The 15,506-nt window shown below is 39.1% G+C and overlaps 1 protein-coding gene across 2 annotated transcripts in view; it reads left to right on the top strand.

Annotated features, from left to right (window-relative positions):
- Nucleotides 1-10,785, top strand: part of wdr75 (WD repeat domain 75) — a 51,069-nt gene extending 40,284 nt beyond the window's left edge. For both annotated transcript variants that reach the window (XM_069934728.1, XM_069934729.1), the window contains 5 exons: nucleotides 977-1,146; nucleotides 1,240-1,299; nucleotides 3,476-3,607; nucleotides 3,699-3,790; nucleotides 7,680-10,785. In XM_069934728.1, coding sequence (XP_069790829.1) covers nucleotides 977-1,146; nucleotides 1,240-1,299; nucleotides 3,476-3,607; nucleotides 3,699-3,790; nucleotides 7,680-7,905 — 680 coding nt within the window. In that variant the 3' untranslated portion in view covers nucleotides 7,906-10,785. The remainder of the gene's footprint in view (nucleotides 1-976; nucleotides 1,147-1,239; nucleotides 1,300-3,475; nucleotides 3,608-3,698; nucleotides 3,791-7,679) is intronic.
- Nucleotides 10,786-15,506: the final 4,721 nt, after the last annotated feature.

The following is a 15,506-nucleotide window of genomic DNA, read 5'->3' as shown; positions in this document are numbered from 1 at the left end:
ATTCCCAACCCATTGATACTTTCCCCAGTAACCACAGAAGATGTGTCTCTTACTTTTACACCTACTCCCTCACCATAGGGACCTAAACAACAGATTCATGTTTACCTCCTCCAACCTCGCTCTGTCCACATTGGCCATCCTGTGCACTTGGTTGTATTCCATTTCAACTCCCCCTTCCATTCCAACACCAATTTGTCCATCCTTGGCCTTCTCCAATGCCAAAATGAGGCTCACTGTAAACTAGAAAATATTTTCTAATTCGCCAGGGTAGTCTGCACCTCAATGGTATGAACATTATCTTTCCTAATGTCAGGTAACGAGTCCTCTCTTTTTCCCTGCTAAACACTGCCCTGGTTTCCTTCTCCCCCTTTTTTTTTAGGTCCATCTGGTCCTATCTCTTCTTCCGTAACTGCTCTTTCCCAACACTTCTCATTATACCAATGTCAGCTTTTATTTTTTTATCAGATTGAAGAACTGGCAGCCTTTGCATTTACATATCACTGCTCAACACTGTATGATTCATCTTCCATCTTTTGTTTCCTCATCCCTCTCTCCCTTTGTCTGGCACCTGCCAATTACCTGCTTCTATCAACCTTCAGTCTTCCCTGGTTCAGCAATCCCTCCCCCACCCCTCCCCCGTATTCATTATACCAAGTTTTCTCCCTTCTGCACTCTGTCTTTTTCCTGCCCACAACTTTGACAACTTAATTTCTTTCGCTGAAGCTGCTCAACCTATTGATTTCCTCCAGAAGATTTACTCCAGATCCCAGAATCTGCAGTCTTTCATGGGTCACAATATTCAATTTTTTTTCCCCAACTATTTATTTCATTAGAACAAGTCTGCAATAGGTAGCCACAATCATAGTGGAAATGCCAGTTCGTTGTCTTTTTAAAATTTGTCCTCTTTTATTTCCATTAAGATTTACTTTTGTCAGTTACAATATTGTCAACAACTGAATTTTGTCTCTCTTTTCAGTGTTTATTTTTAAGCCTGATGAACCACGACCCTTATACATGCAGAAGAATGTGTGTAATGTTCAAGTTAAATGGGCTCTCTTTGTTCCCAGAGAACTGGCTGAGGACTGTGGTTCAGGCAGCCAGCCATGGTTGGCCAGATCACAGCTCTATTTCCTCTCAGATTCCCAGGTAAAGTAAATCTAACTCCTACTGAAGTGACCCAGCACTTCTAAATTATCATGGTTTTAATATGTTGGTAAACATTTTATTTTCCCTTTGCAGGACTTGATGACATTCAGTACAAAATCAGTAGAAGAAAGACAAACATTATCCAGCAAGCAGGTACTTATAATGTGGCCGGTACCAATCTGGCCAAAGGAAGTAATGTTTACTTTTATATGATGCCCAAGAATTCCCATGGAATTACTTGCCACCTGCATTTGCCATACATCTAACCTAAACCTGCTCTTAAATAGGGCATCATACTTGATAGAAACATAATGAGAAAAGCAAGCTTTGATCTGAAGAATGAGGTATTGAGCAACACGGTGCATTGAAAATTGTCAGTTCCACAGAAATTGATGAAATTACACCACATACTGAGTCTGTCACAAAGCTTGAATGTCTTATTTTTTTTAAAAAATCCACTCTTTTAAAATTGCAAAACATTAAAACTAGGAAACAAGTCATTAAATACATTTATATTAACCTGATTTAGTCAATAAAATGAATATATTTGTCATTAGACTCTTTCCCTCACAACCTTTGTATGTATCTTCTACAATTATAAACATCAGGGTGAGTATAGAGCATTTAACCCTTGACACTGCTCACCATTCAACAAGATAATATCAGATACAGTATACTATCAATTTTTTTTCTGCCCTATACCTGCATACTTTTATTCTATTATCCAGAAATCTTTTGACCTCTGCTTTGAATGAAATTGTTAACTGATCCCCAGAGCTCTCAGATGGAAACTTCCAAAGATTCAGTATTCGGAAATATCTCTTCATCTTGGCCCATAAGGGCCAACCTCTTATTTTGATCCCTAGTTCTCGTGTCTTCACCCAAAGGAAACGCCCTTCTTGCATCAACTCTGCCAAGCCATCTAGAAAATCTGTATGTCCCTGAAGTCATTGATCATTACACTTAGAGTGAAACATGAAAACCTTGCAGGTTTTTCAAGGTCCATAGGAGGTAAAAATATATAACCGACATTTCAGGCCTGAGGCCTTCGTTACCCTAAATCTGGGGAACCACTATCTCCTTGTAAATCAGACTCATTGTCCCAAGAACACGTTTTTTAGGTAAAGTTGTATTTGTTTCAAAGGGAATGCCACAATAGTTTTGGTATTATTATTGTAGGGCATCTTTAAACGTATTCAAATCCTCTTACCGCAAAGGCCATTTCATTCTTCATTAAAGAATGAACCTGCATATAGGCTTTCAATGTTTATACAGAGCCGTTGTCATACCCACACTCCTGTTCGGCTCTGAATCATGGGTCCTCTACCGGCACCACCTACAGCTCCTAGAACGCTTCCACCAGCGCTGTCTCCGCTCCATCCTCAACATCCATTGGAGCGCTTTCATCCCTAACGTCGAAGTACTCGAGATGGCAGAGGTCGACAGCATCGAGTCCACGCTGCTGAAGATCCAGCTGCGCTGGATGGGTCACGTCTCCAGAATGGAGGACCATCGCCTTCCCAAGATCGTGTTATATGGCGAGCTCTCCACTGGCCACCGTGACAGAGGTGCACCAAAGAAAAGGTACAAGGACTGCCTAAAGAAATCTCTTGGTGCCTGCCACATTGACCACCGCCAGTGGGCTGATAACGCCTCCAACCGTGCATCTTGGTGCCTCACAGTTCAGCGGGCAGCAACCTCCTTTGATGAAGACTGCAGAGCCCACCTCACTGACAAAAGACAAAGGAGGAAAAACCCAACCCCAATCCACCAATTTTCCCCTGCAACGGCTGCAACCGTGTCTGCCTGTCCCGCATCAGACTTGTCAGCCACAAACGAGCCTGCAGCTGACGTGGACTTTTTACCCCTCCATAAATCTTCGTCCGCGAAGCCAAGCCAAAGAAAGAAAGAATGAACCTGCATATAGGCTTTCAATGTTTTTTTTTAATACAGTCATCAGATCTCTGAACATCAATATTTACCACTTTTTAACATTGTACTCCTGCCATGTTGTTGCCCGTTCACTTTTCCTTGTCTCTGCATCCTCATCACTTAGTTTTGTGTCATGAGCAATCTTGGGTTTAGTCCCTGTAATAGGTTGCCTTCCATCTTTGTTTTTCATCTGTTGACCAGCTCTCAATCCAAACTGGTATGGTATTCTGTGTTCTTTAACCTTGTTCACCTACTTCCTTTTCAATGTCTTCTTGTTACTCATTTCAGTGGGGAAAAAAAAATATTGGTCAAGAACTGTTAAATTTACTTTTGATTCTGGTAAGAATTTGACTCTGGAAAGTCATCAGCCTTGTAACATGATTCTATTTGCTTTAAGCTGGTGGCAGAAGAAAATGTTGCCATGACTCCTTTCCATATCCTGCTTGGGAAACATAGACAACATCAAACAAAATCTTGGCAAGAAGTAGAGCAAACTGCATTGCCTGAAGGCTCTGCTGCAATTAATGAGGTAATTATTTGAATGATGTGTATATAAAAATTAGAATTCTAAACTTGAATGGCAAAAATTTTTATTTAAAAACACTTGTTATTTTGTTTAGATGCTTCATACACCAGCTCACGTTCTACCAAATGCTTCATTTCTGTGTCTGATGTTTATTAATTCTTTACTGATTCCAAAGACGGACGAAAGGTAAGATTGTGAATTGGTACTTTGGATATGTTTGTTCCGTTAGGTAAAACTAGATAACGTTTTTTAAATTTGGGCAACTTTTGAATGAAATACAGTTTCATCAATTCAATAACTGGTAAAAAGATAAATTGATGTGTAAAACAATACATTGTATCTGTGTGTACACAAGGATTAGTGTGCATTTTCGGGTTTCCAGCATTCCATTAAATGAGAGGGAAAGGACACCATAATACAGGATCAGCCATTTCACATTCCTCAGATCTGAGAAATAGTCCAAACCATTACAGAAAAAATACAAAAACAAAACTGGGTGTTTTTCTTTTAATTCAAAAGGCTTGTTAAGCAGCGGCTGGAGTAAAACTACATGAATGAGTTCAGGTTGCAGTTGGGTCAGCTGTAATCTTATTAAATAGTGGAACAGGCTGAAAGGTCAAGGCCCTATAATTCGCATATTTGCAAAACCTATTCACACACTTTAATTTCAGAAGGCAAATCATTCCCTTAAAGCCAGGAATTTGGTGCTTTTCCTCCCTCCATCTTCAAATCCCTCAATTTGCTGATGCTGCTTCTGCCAGGTATAATATCTAGAGAAGGAACTCAAAGAATCTCACAGTCCATTGCAATGAGGCCATATGGTAGTATAGCGGATAGTACTACTACCTCACTGCTCCAGCAGCTCTTGTGCTCCCTGTGAGGGGATTGCATGTCCTCTCTGATTGTGTGGGCACTTCAGTTTCCTTTAATGTCTTAAAGATATTATCTGGTCTGTTAATTGGGTACTGTAAGCCATCCCAAGAATCAGAAAGCTGGGCAGTATATGAGAAAGAATAGGGGACAGAGAAATAAGGGGCTAAGGAGGGATTGCTTTGAGATCTGGCATGGAATGGACTCAATTGACTAAATGGCATCCTCCAATATCAAGGAAATAGCAGCCCTTTAAAAGAGCTCTTTAATATCGGGGTGGCATGGTTAGGACAATGCTTTTATGATGCCAGCAACATGGGTTCCAATCTCCAGTGTGTACAAGCAGTTTCTATGTTCTCCCTGTAACCTCGTGGATTTTCTCTGGGACCTCTCTTATTCCAAAGGCGTACAGGGTAAGTAAGAACGGCTTGTTACTGTGCTCCATTTCTAAATTAAATGAAACTTTTTAAAAATTAAAATTGCAGTTAGTGCCCAGGCTGGTGGCCTGATGCTTTGACCCCACTGGACCTGTGTTCTGAGCTTCAGACTGATAGCTGGGTACTTCTGTTAAGGAGTGGGAGCTGCTTTGGAAAATTCCAGACCAGAAAAGACTACCGATACTTTCCTTCAGACAAGTGAAGTCCTATAGAACAAAGGACTTGTATCATTACAGAATAAATTAACAGGATTCCTTCAGTTTTTACAGCATATTTTAGAGTTGGTGTATTAATCTTTAAATGGTGCATTGGATTGATGCTTTTCCATAACAATACTACTGTAGTTAGCCAAAAACAACTGCCTTCACTTGTCAGCAATTTTGTTGCACAGACCTCACGAGGGTCAGGAAAAAGAAGTAAACTCACATAAGCAGAAACAAAAAAGGAAGTAACTAATAAGAATTAGAGAAAAACACGATTAGAATGTTTTGTTTGACTTGGTTGCTCATCAGTCCAAGTAAAACCTAAATTAAAAGCTTGAGACTTAGAGTTGTAAGTAGCATTAAGATAAAGAGAGCAATGGAGATAAATAAGGTATGAAAAATTTTAAACAGATGGACATGTGATAGGTTATATTAAGTTAAATTCAACAAATGAAACTGATGTCACTCAAAGAGTGAGTAATAGTTTTTAATTGTCAAATACGAAGGTAGCCATCGAATACAGTACAGCACTAATTATCTATTGGGCCTATGTCAGTTATTTTTTTTTCAGATAACTGGAGCATTTTGGAAAAAAACAGTCTAGTAGCAACAACAAATCACACGTATCAATGTTTGAACAACAACAAGCAACAAGGGAAGGCTTTTTGAGCATTAAAATAATGTTTAACTCTCACCAAAAAAGTGCTGGTCACAATGCTGGTGCCATTTACCGATTCCCGACACATTCCCAACCCCTGCCGTTGATCCCCGGGGAGGCTTCCCGGGCCAGTGGAATACTCACTGGTGAGTCGGTAGGCTCCTATCTCCCCGGTCACTGGAGATCCCGACGCTGAGTCCTAACTCCGAATCTTCCCCGAGGCCTGCTGCACGCCCGCACGAGTCCAACCGCTTGAGGCTGGGTGACAATGACACGCAAGAGATGGAGAGAAAAGTCCACAATCAAGAAGAAATGGAAAGAGGATAGGGAGTTAACTGAAAGAAGGACAATTGTCATTATAATTTCATAGCGTCAAGTTTTTTTCAACCTGTGAGATCAGTTCAGCTTTGGAAAAAATGCAGATAAATGTGGATTTCTGATTTGTTTCGAATATCCTCATTTAACCAATTTTTTTTAAAAATTTGGATAAATAAGGATTTCAGAGAATCCAATTTCAGATAATCGGAGTTTGGTTTTGTTGTCTTTGAAGATGGGAACGATTTTAAAAACTGAGATTATTTAAAATATATGATTAAAAATAGCACAGGAATTTCACGGGTCAAACGAGAATAAGCTATAGAAGGTGATAGTAGGATAGGTTACTTAAATTAAAGGGAATATTTTTAACTGTGTAGAGGGTGTTAAATTTAGAAGAGATCATTTAAATGTTGTTGATTCACTTCCTTCTGGTCCAGGCTAGTTTTCATCTCAACTCCAATGAGTGCATTTTTGCCAAATGTATTTCTCTCCTTTGGTCTACTACAGTGGTTCTCAATCTTTTTCTTTCCACTCATATATCACTTTAAGTATTCCCTATGCCATTGGTGCTCTGTGATTAGTAAAGGATTGCTTAAGATGGTATGTGAGTGGAAAGGAATACTTTGAAAAGCACCGTTTTAATCGTACCTAATTGGCTCATTATGTGCACGGTTTCATAACTCCAAAGGAAATGGGCCAATGACAATTTTTCTGAAGCAAAAGATTTCAGTAAGAATTGGGTCTAGAGCAGTGATTCTCAACCTTCCCTTCCCACTCACATACCACCCAAAACTAATAATTGCCAAATGGAGGAAAGGATACTTCCCCTTACTAATCACAGAGCACTTATGGCATAGGGATTACTTAAAGTGGTATGTGAGTGGAAAGAAAAAGGTTGAGAACCACTGGACTAGTAAATAATTAATAGTGACCATAGGATTGGGTATTTAGTAGAAAAAACAGTTTAGGATGATCAGTGGAGAGGATAGAACATATTAAATGAGATAACAAGCAAAACTAATTTACTATTTCAAATCTTACAACAAAAGTAAGAAAAATTGACACAAATAGTTATTTTTAAAGAGAGGAAGAATTCTATGTTCAGTGCAATAAATGAGTAATATTTTCAGTTTATTTAAGTTAGAGACAAAATTGTTGTTTGACCAAACTGAATTGGACTTTATAAGGGAAGAGCTGAAATTTCAGAAATACACCAGAATTTCAGACAAAATGGCCATTTATCTATCATCAATTTTTCTGACAACTCAGTCACTTTGATCATCATTTGGAGATCTAGCCTCTTCATTTATTTATTTTTTTACAAGATTTACAAATCATATCAAGTGTTATAAAAATGATTTCCAGTGCTTTCTTTTAATTTCTTTCACATTTCCAGCTTTTGCAATTTATTGATTCCCATATTTAAATTGATGTTGAGTTTTACTTTGGGACTGCAGTGTCTCTTCAATGTTTTTTTTAATGAATTTGACTCCAGCTAATGTACCACATTCCATTTTCTAGCTCAAGTACTCAATGAAAGAAGGAAGACTTAATGCATATCCCTTTATCTTTGTGACCTTTAAAATTAGGTCAGAGGAAGAGGAGGAAGAAGAAATAGAGAGTGAAAAAGAGGAAAGTGAATCCGACACCGAGATGAATGTCATTAAAGATAAGCAAGAGGAACAGAATGTGCACTTACCAGAAGAGCTGGTACCTAAACTGACCAAATCTGAGGAAAAAGAACTGAAAAAACTTCATAGGACAAATTACAGGTGGCTATTTTCAGAGTGTTCTGAAGAAATTGATATTGATTGATGATCTGAAGAAATGCAATTTTATGTAAAATATTTTTAAACAAAAATCTAGTTATGATCAACTATAAAGTTTGTTTTTAAAAAAAAATGCATATCTATTTTTTATAATTAACCATTTGGAAGACGGGAGAGGTAGTAACAGGGGATATCACCCTTTTGCCAGTGGGTCTCTCGGTTCAGATACATTCCTCTCCTCTATTAAAATTAAGTGCAACCTCAAAGCATTGAAGCATCGTCACAGTCTGCTGGGAATTCCTGGCCCATAACCACTCAGAGTGGTGAAGGTGCATTGTTATTGACACTGAGAAACCAAAATCCACACATCAGGAGAGCTCACAGCCCAGCAGAAAAGATGGAAACAGCAAATCATCTCACAAACCCATCCATTCTGCCAACAGCTCACTCCTCCTGCAACAAAGCTGTCAGGTCCTCATGCCTCATTTGATGTGCAAAACTGGAATTTAAGCTTGTAATCCTTGGTGCCTAAGAAGTACAGTGGTACAATGCATCTAATAATTGCAATTGAATGTCAATGTAAAATTACTGGAGTCTACCCTTTCCATTTCTTCTATTTCACATCACCCTTGTTAGATCCACTTGCTCCTGACATATTCCCTTTTTGAATTTTGCCACTTTTTTGCTCATAATTGGCAAGAATGAGGCTGTTGTGTGCTTTTCTTCCATAGTGGTAATTTTCCCTCTCTTTTTGTCAATAATTTTGCCAAATGGAGGAAAGGATACTTCCCCTGAAGTTTGTGAGCTTGTTCTATAGCATCAAGCCTTGTGCAACTGTCTGTGTTAAATGAACAATGATAGAAGCATCTCCAGATCAGCCTAATTTTATAAATTATTGATTGTATGAGTAATTCCTGTTTTATTTTCCTTGATAATTATGGGGGGGGGATTTTAAATTAAATATATTGTTATGGCCATATTTGGAATGGTAATTTTGCTTTAGGAAGAATGTGATTTTACTGGAAAGGGTCCAAACAGTATTCACAAGGATGTTACTGGGTCTGAAGAATTGACCATAGGAGCCTGAGGGTGTCCTTGTATAATTATAAGGGCATAGATAAGATGAATAGACTTTTCCCCAAGGTAGAGTAGTCCAAAGTAGAGAGCATATGTTTAGTATTATAACCTTCTCTAGTTCCAGTATTCTGAAACTCACCTATCTATCTAATGTAAAGCATTTATGCACATTTAATGACGACTGAATAACATTTTCATCCCTTTGGTAAATTGATTGATTTATTGGGTTCATTATACTGCTAAGGCAGTGAGTGTTTCCTGCTTGGACTCCAGTTCTGTATGTCAAGTGAGGCGTTGGGGAACTGAGGGCCATCTTTTCGACACCAGGTGGTCGTACGTACATGGAAAAGCTACCATTGAAAGTGGTGAAGGCAAGTACATCTCCCAACATTTAAGGCATTTCTGTGAACAAGAAAGGTGAGAGGGTTATGGACCAAGCTCAGGATAATGAGACTTGGTCAGAATGGAGGCATTGCATAACTCATGCTATCAATGAACCTTGGAACTGTGAAATGTTTACAATATTCACCTACATCACAAATATCATTTGCCATGATTTGTTTTTTTTTACTTTGTACCTCATGTTTCATGTGTGCAAGACTTAAACTATTCTTTGTTGTGTTTTCATTCCAAATGCTCCATCAATGCACACGATCAGGTATTTTCACTACATAAAGCAATATGAGGAAGTGACAACCTCTACTATTAACTGATTTTTTTTTTTTCTGAGCTGCCTTGTTAGCTACTCTCCAGCTCGTTTTTCAGTTAGCCTCTGGCAAGATTTTGTTTGTACTGAATTTTTGTTGGACGTTATTCATCACCATGTGTGCTACTGGATGACTTCCTGCTAGGTTGTGTATAAGTAGATTACATTTTGGCAGACCACAGGGTAAGTAAGAGTTTAGAGCAGTGGGGGTTGCATAGTTGCAAATCTTTGCAGTGTATTAGCAAACAGGAAGAGAAAGTTGTCCGTGATTTGCATTTGAGATTCTTATTTTCACTGGTAATTGGCATGCTGATGACATTCATTCTCAACTGCCAGATTAAGTTGGCAGGTTGGGGCCAGATAATTCCAACCCCTTTTAACCTTACTTGAGACACTTGTCTAATGGCAAGGGCCTTTAAACGTAGAGCTACCACAATGAAGTGAATGAAATGAGCTCAACGTGTCATTATCCATAAGCTCTTTTATTTAGCCCACTCCACCCCACCAAAGAGATGTTGCTGGAGCAATTATTTAAAACTGGGTTTGAGGACTTTGGGATGAATAAAAGTATAAAATGAACGAATGGCAGAAAAATCTATATTGAGTTGTACCTAAGGCTGATGTAAATATAATCCCAAACTTTCTGGTGCTGAAGGAAAGACTTTTCTTGGAAAAGTGCTTTCAGTGTTCATCGGAATAAACTGAGTACAAGTTCATAGTTCTCTGAAAGAGGTCACACCGGTAGACGGAGTGGTAAAGAACAGATTTGACATGCTTGCCTTCTTTGGACATGGCACTGACAAGAGAAGGTGGGATGTCATGTGGCAAGGCGTGGATAGCTCAACCCTATTACAGCACCAGTGATGTGGGTTCACATTTGGCACTATCTGTAAAGGTCCATTGAACAACAACAGTTAATTGGAGTAATGCCAATGAGCATCAAGGGTAAATGTATATGCAATGTCTTTGTCCTACTGATAGTGTAAGGATGTTCTGCTCGTATCAGCAACTACAATTTTTCTTTGAATCGTGTTTTGCACATCTAATAGATTTGAAAAATAAGCTAAATTAGGAACATTGTGAAATACGAGTATGCACTGCTTAATGTTACTATATGTTCTGTGAAATTGGGTGTTATGCAATGTGGATATACTGAATATACTTCGCAAAGCTAAATTAAACTGTTTAAATTTTTCACTTTTTTAAACTTTTATGTAAACAGTTTAGCCTTCATTACACACGCTGTAACAGAGGATCAGGATAATCCACATCACTGTTCTCAAATTCCTCAGTGTTCCACTGGAAGAGTTTCAGGTCGAATAACCTCCATCAATGAACTGCCATTCTGTGATGCCTGAAGGACCTGGCTGAGGCTCCTCGTGGGGAGATGTTGGCTTCTTCGGGAATATGTCCAGTGTTGTTTGCCGACTTTGCTTTTTCTTCATCATTTCCTTTATATGCAGCAAACACTGTATGAGTGCATCAGTAAAAAGCGTACAGTGCCTGGATCCATCTCTTCATCAAGTTGTTAAGGTCCACGAAGAATTTGCCGCTTCTGCACCTGTTCTTCTTCTCCTTCTGCAGTTTCCGTTTCCCTTGCCTCTTCTTCAGCTAATCTCTCTTGCTCTAGCTCCAGCAACTCTTCAATTTTCTGTTCCTCCGGAACCACCTCTAGGAGTTCTTCAATGTCCTCCTCATCTATGTCTAGGTTCAGTTTGTTGTTTACCATGTCAACAACAGCTCTACTAATCCTTGCAATCTCATCATCTTTTTCAAATATCTTAAAAGTCATGCGCATACAACTTCAGTATATTTTTCCATATGCCATTCATGGACTCTTTGGTCACATCATCCCAGGCCCAAGCAAGGTTCTTCATGCAATGGAAAATGTACTTCTTCCAGAACTGCATCAGTGTCTTGCCAGTTGCAGCAACCTGGCAAAGGTAATAGACCTTGAATGCTGCAATAACCCCTTGGACCATTGGCTGGATTAAAGAGGTGATGTTTGGTGGGAGGAACACTACTTTGATGTTAGGGTGGAGGTCACCAATGAAAGGAGGATGTCCTGGAGCATTGTCTACAATTAGCAAAATCTTGAAGGGTACGCCTTCTTCCAAGCAGTAATTCTCCATTTCACTGGCATAAAAATCGAGAAGGGCATCCTCAAACTTTTTATTGCTCCTGCAATAAACTGGTAAGTTATGTTTTTTAATGTCCTTGAAAGCCCTAGAGTTTTCACTGTGCCAAATAAGAAATGGCTTTAACTTGTAGCCAGCAACATTGCCTTCTAACAACTACTTACTCTATCTTTAAAAGCCTGTCGTTGACTTGACCTCCTTCTGGATCAAGGTCCTTTTAGGCATTTGATTCCAGAATAAGGAGGTTTCATCCATATTAAAAATTTGCTGGGGCAAATAACCTTCCTCTACAATTAGTATATCTAAGATTTCAACAAATTCTTCTGCTGCCTTCACATCAGCACTCACAGATCCTCCACCCACTTTCACATTATGCAGCGAAAAACGTTTCAAGCACCTGAACCACCTGGAGCTAGAACTAAACTCAATATCGTAGTCTGGTCCTGCTTTTACTTTAAGCATTTGGAACAAGCTTTGTGTCATAGCAGTGATCATCAACGTGCTGAGAGGGACTCACTTTTGTGTTTGGTCCTCAATTCACATCATTAGCGATTTCTCCATATCCAATGCAAGTCCCTCTCGCAATTTTCATTACCCTTGTAGCTTTCATTGGAGCTGATCCTTTAACAGCTTGGAGAATTTTTTCTTTGTGTTTGAAAATTACGATTGTCGAGTGCACCATGCCTAAATCGTGAGCAATAGCATTCACTGTTTTTCCACCTTTGTGTTATTTAATAACCTTTTGTATCACTTCCAAATCAATACTTATCTTTGCCTCTTGCTGCTGCTATCACTAGCACTGGTTTTGCAACGCGTGGGATACAAAAGACATGAGATACCCGGTTGCGTGTGGGAAGTTGTTGCGTACATTTGCTATAATCGGGATTTCGGTACCTTATAATTGGCATTATAAGCTTATGAGACCACGGACGTATATGCGGTCGTTCAGATGTTACACGACTCTATTGGAATAGGTTACAGCCATCGCAATTAATTCAGAAGTTATGGTTTAGTTCAGCAATTTATTTTTTAATTCAAGAAACCTCCATCCTTTTACCCAAGGCCCAGTTTCTGGATTCATTTTGTACTTAATCTCACATTGAAACTAATTGTTTTCTATCTTTTTTCTTCTGTTTAAAATTGCTGGCATCAAAACAAAATATCACAAAGTGAACAACTGATCATTTTTGTTTTGTAATCTTGCCAAACTAACCACATTTTGAAATCCTAAAACTTGGGAGTAAACAATAATAATGATAATGAGACCTTGTCATCATGTCCACCAAAATTCTTCAATGTTGCACCTGAACAGGGGGAAAATAAGCAGCCACAATAGGATAAATTACATTTTTTTAAATTGTGCAAAAAATAGATAATCAATGTTTCTAGTTACCCTGCTGCAGGCAGTACTTTTGTGGTGATTAGTTTAACAAGCAAGTTTCATGAACCTGATAGCTGTTGGAAAGAAACTGAAATGTGAACCTCGAGGCTGTTGCGCTGACTTGAGCTTGATTTATGAGGATAGGCTGGGACCTTTCTTGCTGGACATGGGAAACTGAGGGATGACCTTCTAGAGGTTTCTAACAATGAGGGGCATGGTCTTCTTCCCAGGGTAGGGGAGTCCTAACCTAGATGGCAATGATTACTTGGGAGCAGGGAATGATTTAAAAGGGGTCTGAAGGGCACTGTTTTTGCACAAAGGGTAATGGGTATAATTGTAACAATTGATAAATATTTGGACGAGTACGTGGATAGGAAAGTGATGTGTCCAAACACAGACAACTGAGTAGCATGGGGGCTAACTTGATTGGCATAGACTTTTCTGTGCTGTGAAAATTCTATGACTGAAGACAACCAGAAACTCATGGTTACACTTATGGACCAAATGAATGTCTTCCACAAACCACTCACTGAATCAACATTTGGAGTCCCAATGTAGTGGAGGCCACATCAGAATGAGTGAATTCAGCTTGTTTAATTAAAAAGATTGGAAGGTAAGGAATAGAGACTTGGGCATTTAGCCCCTCATTCCTGCTCCACCACCTTCCAGCATACCTCCTTGATACCATTAACACTTGAAAACCTGTCAGCCTCTTTCTCAAATATACTCAACAGATGAACTCCTGTTGCCCATTTGAGTGGAGAATTCCACTGATTCACTGCCCTCTTATGTCGAAGTGCAAGGAAATTGCTATTGCCCCTGGGCTGAGTACATGGGACCTTATAATGATGAAAAATGGGTGTATTACAAAGTGGCTCGCTCGCTGTGAGGGACTGGGGGGAGAAAAAAATCAGTGCCTGCAGAGAAATTATCAAGCAACGGACAATTGACCAAAAATGTATTTGGTCAGTGGTTCTCTAGAGAACTCTAAGTGATCTACAAGCTGATTCAATCAAAGAGGAACATTAATAGTTATGGTGCCATTCTCATGTTGCACACTTTATTATCTAATATTTGATACCTTCCTGTACAGTACTGTAACCTTTGATGGCTTTTAAAATTAATGCTTCTGTTAATTAAACAGAAAAGCGAAAGTTAGTCTTTTTCTTCAATCGCTAACTATGAATGGATGGAGGGCTTCTCCCAAAGCCAAATAAATTTCTGGGTCACGCTACTCCAAAAACATTTATCCACAAAGCTGCTGGAAAAGTAAACAGATAACACAGTGTCAGGGAATCAGACACTGAAGAAACAGGGGGAACTACTCAGCAAAAATGACGGAATCTGGGATGCAGTGAAGAACAGAAGGAAATACACAGAATTGGGGACACTGAAGAACAGGAGGACCAGCACAACCTCGGATTTAAGGATTTTCAGATAAACAGAAAAGATTGAAATGAAGGATAAATGTTAAAAAATTGTGTGGGTAATGAGGAAGGATAAAGAAAGATTGGATTAAAAGAGTAAAAGAGACTTTCAGTTTATAATTTTGACAATTACAAGAATGAAGTAATGGAAATACCACACGTAAGTCATTTGTTTTCTAAGTATGGGTTTGATTGACAGATTAATGATTATCAGCTTATCAATAGAGTGTGTGCGTGATTCATTACTTCTCATTGTGAGTTCAATAGTTAATTAAAATGCTTACAGGGGAAGTGTGGAAATTATGGGGAAGCTGTAGCAGGATGGTATTTTTGCTAAGTGATAATGTCCAAATGGCCCATAATTATCTTAATGATATTTTCCTCAAAGTTATTTGGTCTCTAAAGTGATTTTTCCAATGTTATTTCATTTGGGATTATGAATTCACAAATTTTGGGCTATTCATTCATTATTGAAAATGAAATAACACTATTCTTTTTTAACTACACATAAAGCACCAAGATAATACCCCACAACATTCAGGACAATATCTTGGTGCTTTATATGTGTGTGGCGGCCCGTCCCCGTGGCGATCAAGTTGACACTCCAGGCGGCGAACACAACCAAAGGCCAGCAGCCCGTGCAGCGGCACTGGCCCCAATAGGTGAACTGGCGGGTGAACAGCAAGTGCAGCTTAAAGCCGAGTGACCCCAAAATGGCACTGGGCTTTCTGCGCAGCCAACAGACAGGGTCAACGCACAAAGAAGGGGATTGTTAAGCAGGAAAGTTCCCACATGCGGGAAGCCTGCTTTTGTTATGCATGTTGTGATATTAGCCAAGGGGGGACACGGCAGGCCTGAGCCCGAATAAAACTCAGAGCTCAACCTGTCTATATTATGTGTGTGTGTCTTCTTTCGAGT

The sequence above is a fragment of the Narcine bancroftii genome, chromosome 4 (genome assembly GCF_036971445.1).
Source record: "Narcine bancroftii isolate sNarBan1 chromosome 4, sNarBan1.hap1, whole genome shotgun sequence".
Taxonomy (NCBI): domain Eukaryota; kingdom Metazoa; phylum Chordata; class Chondrichthyes; order Torpediniformes; family Narcinidae; genus Narcine; species Narcine bancroftii.
The sequence above is the reverse complement of the archived record's forward strand: the minus strand, read 5'-3'. Positions and strand labels throughout refer to the sequence as shown.